The following is a 10,713-nucleotide window of genomic DNA, read 5'->3' as shown; positions in this document are numbered from 1 at the left end:
CGCAAATTGGAGGACATCTACAAAACACCTTCTCTTGAAAGTAAACCCCGCGAAGTCACCATTTTCCACCGCTCTATTCACTAACCCTTTCAACCCTTCCGCAACTATGACAAAGAGAAAAGGAGAGATTGGGTCGCCTTGCCTCAATCCCTTCTCCACCTTGAACTCCTTGGTGGGGCTACCATTCACCAACACCGACATATGACTCGTGAAGACTATTGCTTTCATCCAATTTATCCATCTATCTCCAAACCCCATTCTAATCAACATGGTTCGAAGGAACTCCCAATTAACCTTATCATACGCTTTCTCAAAGTCTACTTTAAAAAGAAGCACTTCCTTCTTAGCCTTAGTTGCATAGTCCACCAACTCGTTTGCCACTAAAACCCCATCTAACAATTGTCTTCCCGGAACAAAGGCACTTTGACTATTGGATATCACCTTGCCTATAACCTTCTTGATTCTACTCGCCAAAGCTTTTGATATGATTTTATGGATGCTCCCAACCAAGCATATTGGCCTATAATCGTCTAAAACTAAGGGATTGTTAGTTTTAGGGATCAAAGCCAAGAAGGATGAAGTTATGGACTTAGAGAGAGTGGACCCCGAGAAAAAATCTCTAAAACAAGAAAAGACATCCGACTTGACAAACTCCCAACACTTCTTGTAAAAAAGAATCGAGTACCCATCCGGACCCGGACTTTTGTCCCCATCACAACTCCACACCGCTTCCTTAATCTCACTTTCCTCAAAAGGAGACTCGAGAAAATCTTTGTCTTCAAGGTTGATCTTGTTGAATAGATCACCCTCCAAAACCGGCCTAAAAGGCTCACTATCCTTGAATTTTGACTCAAAATGAACCAAAACCTCCTCCTTAACTTCCTCCACCTTGCTAAGAATTCCCCTACTCGTCTAAATATGACCAAGGTAATTGCGCCTCCTTCCACTCTTCAACACCGAATGGAAAAATCTACTATTATCATCACCATCGTTTAACCACCTAAGTCTCGCCTTTTGAATCAACATGTTTTCCCTAATCTTAAGATTAGTCCAAAACTTCCTATTAGCCCTCCTTCTATCCCCCCTATCCACTTCCACATCCGAATGATGATTATCCAAATCGTTTATCTCCTTCACTCCCTCCTCCAATTCTAGATTGATTTTACCGAAAACATTCAAATTCCACCATCTCAACTTTATCTTGAGAAGTCTCAACTTCTCTTTCAACACAAAATCTCCTCGCCCTTGAACAAACATATCCTTCCATTCCTTCTCTACGAAACCTATAAATTCCTTGTGGTTAAACCATTCGTTATTGAATTTAAATGGTTTCGGTCCCCAATCCATTTTATCCACCACTAGCCAAATGGGGCAATGATCGGAAATATCTCTATCTCCTATTTGTTGCCCAACAACACCCCACCAATCAACTAAATTGCTAGAAACCAAGAAGCGGTATTCTTTTTTTCATCGAAAATTCAACCCAAAACATATGCATATAATCACATAAGCACACATAATATATAAAGCAATCACACAATATATAAAACATCATCCAGAAAAAAGAAAATATGAAAACAAATGGAAAATATAGAATGTTGTATACTACTAAGAGGTGCAAGCCTAATAAAAATTAACTTAATAATTTTTCTAACAGGTTCCTCTTTAATTATGGAAGGAAAATTAATCAACTTATAAAACTCATTCTCTTTCATGCTTTATAATTTTCATGAGTGGATATAGAGAAACTCCATCTATTTTTCCTTTATCGGGACAAATTCATTCGTTTTTCTTGTATTTTTCATTCTGATTAAATGTTTGGATAACTTTTATATATATCTCATTCATTTCAACTTCTAAAAAATAATTTCTCTATCAATATTTAACTCAACAATCAACATACACTCTTTTAATGTTTTTTTATATCAATCCTACCTAATCCAATGGGACACACAAGGCTTTAAAATTTCAAGAAAACTAATCATGCTACAATTTACAAATTTACTAAGTGAAACTAAAAGGAGATAATATCAGCAGTAGACTTTTCTTCTTTCTTTTCTACATAGTTTACTAGTATGATACCCGTGCGTTCGCACGGGTACCCTTCGTTTTCGCGCATTTGAATTGAGGAAAATAAAAAATATTAGTAAAAGATTAAATTTGGATTAAAATAGAAAAAGTTATAAAAATAATAATATTGAAAAAATTGAATATTAAAAATAAAAAGATATTAATAAAATAAAGTTTATATTAGTTTAGATTAAATAATACATCTAAGGATGCATTTAAGAAATGTAACTTCATGTTCCCATTAATATTTAATATTTTGATAAGTAATTCTTGTTCTCGTTAATATTCAATATTTTATTCAATAATTTCATTTTCCTGTTAATATTCAATATTTTGATGAGTAACTTCATGTTCCCGCTAATATTTATTATTTTGATCAGTAACTTTGTATTCCCGTTAATATTCCAAATTTGTTACCGTTAATATTCAATATTTTGATTAGTAACTTCATGTTCCCGTTAATATTCATTATTTTGATTAGTAACTCCGTCTTCTCGTTAATATTCATTATTTTGATCAATAAATTTGTGTTCCCGTTAATATTCCAAATTTGTTCCCGTTAATATTCAAAAAATTTATCAGTAACTTAATATTTCTGTTAATATTAAAAAATTACCTTGTAACATTGTGTTCTCGTTACTATTCAATATTTTGTCAATAAATCCGTGTTCCTATTAATAATTATTATTTTGATGTGTTCCCTTTAATATTCAAAATTTATTTCCGTTAATATTCAAATTTTGGATCGGTAATTTAATACATTCCATCAACCACAAACTCGCTTTTGAGTTATGACTCCTCGGCAAACTCGGGTAGCTTTGAATTTAATATAATTTGACTTTATGGTATGATGCTTCGATAAAAGGATCTTAAAAGGACCCTAATAATTAGTATATGCCTATGGACCATGCCAATTGCTTTATTGAAGTTGAAAATTATTGGAAAGGAGATAATTCAAACATGTAATATTCCTTAAAAAGATAAAAACATGAAACACAAAGCTACAGAAATGTAATTGACATTTTTTTCTAATATCTTCACAGCGTAACTTCATTTGTCACTTCAAATATCTTCTTGAATCTTGTCTATTAGTATATTAAATTTTTGCAAAAACCAAAATTGATTTAATAAAATTAATTTTATTTAAATAAAGAAAAATATAAAGTAATTTATACTAAAATATATTTATTTACAATCTAGTAATCAACATTGTTTAGCCAATTTCTATTCACTCAAATTTGCTATCAAAGCATTCTATTTTCAAGTCATCAGTTAAAGATGGATAAGCAACTAAGAAAATAAAAAACAGAACAAAGAAATTCAAATATGATCCCTACAGTAAGTAACACATTAAGCTCAAAATTGTAAACCATGACTTTATTTAACAGAAATCAGAATACACAAAGGTCTAAACTCAAATGATCCAAAACAATGTTGTTTCATGTACATCAATCAAACAAAGGTCTAAACTCAAATGTTCCAAAAGAATGTTGTCTCATGTACATCAATTAAGCAAAGGTCTAAACTCAAATGATCCAAAAATATGTTGTTTCATGTTCATTGGTCGAGTATTCAACATGGTTTTCATGGCACAAGAAATATCTTCCCAATCTGGTGACCGTTTCCACAAGCTTGTGAGCCTCGTTTGCATCAAAAAAAGAGAAACATTGGTGGACCAAATGATTTATCTTTACTTTTGCATTTCCAAGTGCAGGTCAAAGATTCTTCTTCACATTTTCAATGATCAATTGCTTACTCCTATAACTCCTATTATGCAAGTAACCCCCTGCACATAATCCACCAAATCATATTTATCAAACCATGTGCAGGCAAATACTTCCATTCAGAAAACTAAACATGAAGATTGTAATACCATGGACAGTGAGACGTTTAGTAATATCTTGACGTAATTGATGCAAAGTCCTCAATTCTGTAATTGATGCAAACATGGGCTCCCATACTCTCGCAATAAGATAGCCTCTCTTCATCACCTGCACAGTAATATCTTGAATAAAATTTCTGCTTCGAATTTCAATACTGTCAAGTCTTAAACACACAGAAACTGAGTAAAAAAACTCAATAAAATGAAAAGAAATAGTGAACCTGCAACAACAATTACCCTCGATTCGCCCAACTTCGCTGCCTGAGTCGCAAATACATCAATTCCACCTGAACCTCCATGAATCTGAGAATTCATAAAGTTAACACATCAACAAAGAAAAAAGATCAAAATCAAGGCAAGAATCAGTTAATTATGTTAATTTGAAGTCAATAATGATAATCTATTGTAAGCATATTAAAGTTCCTGCTGCTGAGGCTTCTATTGACGCAACTGCCCGAGGCATTGCATCAATACTTTGTGCACATGGTCCATAAGTTGAATGGAGAATTTGAACCATTTGGGAAGCTGCTTATGGCTTGATTCCTGCTAATTCCTTAACTGTTGATCTTCCAGAAATAATAGTTGTACCCCACTCTTCAAACACTTTTCAAATTGATTCATTTTTCATTAATTACGAAAGTTCAAAAAGATAAAGTAATACTCTCATTACAACACACCTGAAAGTCCAAAAAAATGCTAGAGCAGAATATTATCCTAGGCTCAAACCACATGTAACACACAGAAAAAAATATGTACTTACATATAATTCCATGTATAATATTATCTGCATAACAAACAGAAAAATGGAAAATATAAAGGTAGTTAAGAGATAAGATATAATGGTTGGCTTTAAATGAAGTTGATGGAAAATCGTAGTAACATGCAAAGCATACATACTGAAATTATAACACGTCCAGTGATACCAAAAGCTGATTGGTCAATGTCAGGGTATGTCTCAAGTCCAGGTTCACTATCCAAGCAATGGTGCAATAGTATGCCAGTATAAGCACAATTCTAAATTATTGTCCATAACAATTCTAAAGAGCACAAAGCAAAACTAACATCCATAGGTTGAAAATTGCCCCAATGAAAGAAAACTCCCCGAAGTTTGAAACTGATATGAGAAGGCCCAAAGCATACATGTTGCGCTACCAGAAGGAAACACAGTAGAACACAGTAGAAGATAATCGTCGTTAGGAACACCGAAACCACAACAACACAACCGAGAGGAAGCACCCGTGACTGCAAAAAGAAACCAGAATCCTAAGACCTACTAATAAAAGGATTCAATATTATATAAGCATTTCAACAATAAACCCCCTTACATGCGAGCTTCAACCGGACATTGATTTTGAACAACAACTATCAAACATTCAGAACTATGTATAAAACCAAAAGAGCATAGTTTTCCTCCCTCAAACTAAACCACATATAAAATTAAAGTAGATAACATACCTAGGCAATAACAAAAATATCGAGAACCAGAAGTGTTCTTAAAAGCTTCAATCAATTCTTCTCGTTCAAAAACCGGAAACATATGAGACATACTTGCTGCAAAATAAGAGCAAAAAAACTTAGATTCACATAACCAGAAAAACGATTTGAAAAGTGTCATGAGCCTGTAAGCTCCAATTATTCTCAATTAACCAATGCTCTCCATGACTGATACTCTAGGGATCAGTTTCATGATTATAACTTCAAAGGATGCATTGTCAGTTAGCAATCTGTCTTTAGCTTGCTGAATAGCAATATGTCCTTATCACATTAACAACAACCATTCACACAATACCCACCTTTCAACTATTCAAAACCACAACAACACTACTCCTCCATCATACCATCGTTGCTAAACCAACACAAACAGCCACCTTGTAACACAACAACCGTGAATATCTGTCTCACATTACCGCCGGATTTCCTCACTTCAGCCGCTCAACAATCGTGACAACAACCTTCAAGGTCACAAGTTCAACTCACTTGCACTGGTTGGTCGGAACTGTCATGCATATAAAGACAATCATTTTTAAAGCCTCATCAAGTTCCTGCACATAGAAAGAATTGAATGGTCTTTATCGAACCGAGCCCTGTACAAATTCACCTGAACATGGCTCCAGTATAAAAGAAACAATGCCTTGGCCTGATTCTGGATATAAATATTTGTCCGAATAGGCGCCTTAGGAAACTCTAATATAAGTGTATCAGTTTGTGTGGGCAGATTATGATTGCAAATGGTAAGACTGCGAGGAACAACACCATAATATGTCTCTGCAGATTGTGATGTCATTAAAAAAGTAAAATAAGACAGTGATGAAGGTGTACATTGAAGAAATTGCACAAATTATAGAACTATTATATCAATTAACCGAATAAGTCGTGAAAAGGATTTGAAAAAAATGAGTGAGAACATTATTAATTTTATAGTACTAAATACACTAAACAAATATTGACATTTTTTATGCATGAAATACAGGTACAAATTACTCAATAACTGACCTTCCACTGACTTGGCCAAGAATTTCTTCTGCTTTGGCACCATATCCACTCTCAGCACCACCCTGCAGACAGATAGACACATACACATTTCTTAGATAATGCAACTGGGACAAAAACCTTAAAGTTAAATGCATACCTGATGAGATCTAAACATTCAGAAAAACCGACACTTTAAGATGGATATGAAGTTGCCGTGTCTGTACAACAAAATGTTTTAAACGTCAAGAGATTAAGGAAAAAAAATAAACCATATCAGAACTGCAGCCCTGCATAAAGCTCAACCGAAACGAATAACAAACTGGTTCCCGAAGAAACAGGCTGCATCAACGACTCAAACCGCCACTTCCCACAAAATTCTGCTAACCAATCTGCATAACCACCACAAAAAGTTCCTGCAGAAAACAAAACTAAACAAAAACCAAAAGTCGATTCAGCCAAAGTAAATAGTCTTTGTACCAAGATTCATAACACAACAATCTAACAATGAAGATTATAGAACAACAAAACATTGGTTGGAACTTGAAACATACCATATTGGAAAAGAACTTGCGACCGAGATCTCCTGAAACCCTAATCCCGTGGAAGGGTCGGATCTGGAAAAAAAGTCATGTTAATGAGAATTGACAATGGATAAGGTCAAAAATCATCAAGAAAACAGCTGCAGAGCAAAAACAACCAAAACCCTAGTTCATCATTTTCCCAATTTTACAAACCCTTTAGAAATTATCAGAAGAACATTGTTCATCAAACATCAAAACCTCAAACACAGATAAATCCCAATATTCATAAAAAAACCTAAACAATTTGTTCATCATTTCCCTTAAAATTAAAACCCTTCAGAATCGTGAGAGAGGAAGAGAGATCAAGAACAAAAACCAGAAATACCTCACCCGAGATTCAGATTCGTAGCTTTCGTCATCATCTTCATAGATCTCCAACCAACTCAACTCATTCATCTAAAATCGTTCAACATCGTTCATCACGAACCCAACAACATCAACATCACCATCATCGTGTTCATCATCGTCCTCAGCGCTCAACAGAACAAACCGTGTCAGGAAAGAATACAAATTGCATATGTAGGAAGAAGGAAGAAGGAAGAAGAAGAGGGAGAAGGAGGAAGAAGAGAGAAAGTGAAGGAAAGGACGAGAGAGAGAGAGAGAGGGAAAGAGTGTCAGAAGATATTTTTCTTTCAAATTTGTAAGAAGAAGAAGAAGGTGGTACAAAGAAGAAGAACGGAGGAAGAGATAGAAAGAAGAAAAAAGTTTGTGGATGAAGAAAGAGAAAGGGTTTTGAAAATTAAAAGTGATATGATGAAGTAAATGTGAAAAAGCATCAAAGTAGGTTTGCTTTGGTTGATTTGGAAACAAAAAGAGCTACGTGACATCAGCGTTTTGTTTATTCCTGACAACCAAAGGCAAAATTTAGTAATTATGTAGTTGTAATGGAACAAAGTGACATCATCGGTTGGAAAAAGTAAATTTGGGACAACAAATACCCCTATTTTAGACACATGGCAGATATAGAAGCAGGGACATAGTGGTGTAACACAACAACCGTGAATATCTGTCTCACATTACCGCCGGATTTCCTCACTTCAGCCACTCAACAATCGTGACAACAACCTTCAAGGTCACAAGTTCAACTCACTTGCACTGGTTGGTCGGAACTGTCATGCATATAAAGACAATCGTTTTTAAAGCCTCATCAAGTTCCTGCACATAGAAAGAATTGAATGGTCTTTATCGAACCGAGCCCTGTACAAATTCACCTGAACATGGCTCCAGTATAAAAGAAACAATGCCTTGGCCTGATTCTGGATATAAATATTTGTCCGAAGAGGCGCCTTAGGAAACTCTAATATAAGTGTATCAGTTTGTGTGGGCAGATTATGATTGCAAATGGTAAGACTGCGAGGAACAACACCATAATATGTCTCTACAGATTGTGATGTCATTAAAAAAGTAAAATAAGACAGTGATGAAGGTGTACATTGAAGAAATTGCACAAATTATAGAACTATTATATCGATTAACCGAATAAGTCGTGAAAAGGATTTGAAAAAAATGAGTGAGAACATTATTAATTTTATAGTACTAAATACACTAAACAAATATTGACATTTTTTATGCATGAAATACAGGTACAAATTACTCAATAACTGACCTTCCACTGACTTGGCCAAGAATTTCTTCTGCTTTGGCACCATATCCACTCTCAGCACCACCCTGCAGACCGATAGACACATACACATTTCTTAGATAATGCAACTGGGACAAAAGCCTTAAAGTTAAATGCATACCTGATGAGATCTAAACATTCAGAAAAACCGACACTTTAAGATGGATATGAAGTTGCCGTGTCTGTACAACAAAATGTTTTTAACGTCAAGAGATTAAGGAAAAAAATAAACCATATCAGAACTGCAGCCCTGCATAAAGCTCAACCGAAACGAATAACAAACTGGTTCCCGAAGAAACAGGCTGCATCACCGACTCAAACCGCCACTTCCCACAAAATTCTGCTAACCAATCTGCATAACCACCACAAAAAGTTCCTGCAGAAAACAAAACTAAACAAAAACCAAAAGTCGGTTCAGCCAAAGTAAATAGTCTTTGTACCAAGATTCATAACACAACAATCTAACAATGAAGATTATAGAACAACAAAACATTGGTTGGAACTTGAAACATACCATATTGGAAAAGAACTTGCGACCGAGATCTCCTGAAACCCTAATCCCATGGAAGGGTCGGATCTGGAAAAAAAGTCATGTTAATGAGAATTGACAATGGATAAGGTCAAAAATCATCAAGAAAACAGCTGCAGAGCAAAAACAACCAAAACCCTAGTTCATCATTTTCCCAATTTTACAAACCCTTCAGAAATTATCAGAAGAACATTGTTCATCAAACATCAAAACCTCAAACACAGATAAATCCCAATATTCATAAAAAACCTAAACAATTTGTTCATCATTTCCCTAAAAATCAAAACCCTTCAGAATCGTGAGAGAGGAAGAGAGATCAAGAACAAAAACCAGAAATACCTCACCGGAGATTCAGATTCGTAGCTTTCGTCATCATCTTCATAGATCTTCAACCAACTCAACTCATTCATCTAAAATCGTTCAACATCGTTCATCACGAACCCAACAACATCAACATCACCATCATCGTGTTCATCATCGTCCTCAGCGCTCAACAGAACAAACCGTGTCAGGAAAGAATACAAATTGCATATGTAGGAAGAAGGAAGAAGGAAGAAGAAGAGGGAGAAGGAGGAAGAAGAGAGAAAGTGAAGGAAAGGACGAGAGAGAGAGAGGGAAAGAGTGTCAGAAGATATTTTTCTTTCAAATTTGTAAGAAGAAGAAGAAGAAGAAGGTGGTACAAAGAAGAAGAACGGAGGAAGAGAGAGAAAGAAGGAAAAAGTTTGTGGATGAAGAAAGAGAAAGGGTTTTGAAAATTAAAAGTGATATGATGAAGTAAATGTGAAAAAGCATCAAAATAGGTTTGCTTTGGTTGATTTGGAAATAAAAAGAGCTACGTGACATCAGCGTTTTGTTTATTCCTGATAACCAAAGGCAAAATTTAGTAATTATGTAGTTGTAATGGAACAAAGTGACATCATCGGTTGGAAAAAGTAAATTTTGGACAACAAATACCCCTATTTTAGACACATGGCAGATATAGAAGCAGGGACATAGTGGTGTTTTCCAGAACCATTTCCCTTCTTATATTATAGATTATATTTCTACTATTCCTTCCCGTGAGAGTTAAATAAAAGGAAAATACGAACGGAAAACAATACACATATTTGTATTCTACTATTCAAAAATAAAATGGATGAATATCAGCACGAGGGAGTGGATCTATAATCAGAAGTCCATGCTGGCAACTGAGTAGAATAAACAGAAGGAACTGAAGTTGTATGTGTATAATTAAAAGAAGAAGAATATGAAGCTGGTGGCAGCATTAAACTCTGAAGAGAAGAAGCCATGGGAATATTCCAACCATGCAAATAATCATAAAACTTGTTTGAACCTTGCAAAGTGTAAAGAGCTCCATTATGAACCATTGAATCACTATTAGAATGTGAAACACTCCAATTGAGTCATGTGCAACATTCTTCATTGCAAGCATAACTACACCAGCAATAATTTGGGCATCCAAACCTGTTGTATGTTCATACATAAAAATTATTGAAGGATTGGATACAAGCTTTACTACTATGGTTAGATAAGTCAGTTGGACAAGTGATACCAACTA

The 10,713-nt window shown here is 34.8% G+C and overlaps 1 protein-coding gene and 1 long non-coding RNA gene across 5 annotated transcripts; both read right to left on the bottom strand.

Annotated features, from left to right (window-relative positions):
• Window positions 1-3,500: 3,500 nt before the first annotated feature.
• LOC131606550 (uncharacterized) lies at window positions 3,501-7,875 on the bottom strand. 4 transcript variants are annotated; one of them, XM_058878754.1, is made up of 6 exons: window positions 7,331-7,875; window positions 6,976-7,038; window positions 6,446-6,852; window positions 6,051-6,217; window positions 4,174-4,255; window positions 3,501-4,061 (listed from the first exon to the last, which is right to left on the bottom strand). In XM_058878754.1, exons 3-6 carry the CDS (start codon window positions 6,531-6,533, stop codon window positions 3,961-3,963), a joined length of 438 nt encoding a protein of 145 aa, XP_058734737.1. In that variant the 5' UTR covers window positions 6,534-6,852; window positions 6,976-7,038; window positions 7,331-7,875; the 3' UTR covers window positions 3,501-3,960. The 4 variants fall into 4 exon arrangements, with proteins under 4 accessions (XP_058734737.1, XP_058734740.1, XP_058734738.1 ...); XM_058878757.1 differs by having other exon boundaries at window positions 6,446-6,813; XM_058878755.1 differs by having other exon boundaries at window positions 7,336-7,875.
• An 881-nt stretch (window positions 7,876-8,756) lies between these two features.
• LOC131606549 (uncharacterized) lies at window positions 8,757-9,845 on the bottom strand. Its single transcript, XR_009284876.1, has 3 exons — window positions 9,500-9,845; window positions 9,141-9,203; window positions 8,757-9,017 (listed from the first exon to the last, which is right to left on the bottom strand). It is a non-coding gene; the product is annotated as an uncharacterized LOC131606549 (long non-coding RNA).
• Between the last annotated feature and the right edge of the window lie 868 nt (window positions 9,846-10,713).

The sequence above is a fragment of the Vicia villosa genome, linkage group LG5 (genome assembly GCF_029867415.1).
Source record: "Vicia villosa cultivar HV-30 ecotype Madison, WI linkage group LG5, Vvil1.0, whole genome shotgun sequence".
Classification (NCBI taxonomy): domain Eukaryota; kingdom Viridiplantae; phylum Streptophyta; class Magnoliopsida; order Fabales; family Fabaceae; genus Vicia; species Vicia villosa.
This window is presented reverse-complemented; position numbering and strand designations above follow the sequence as displayed.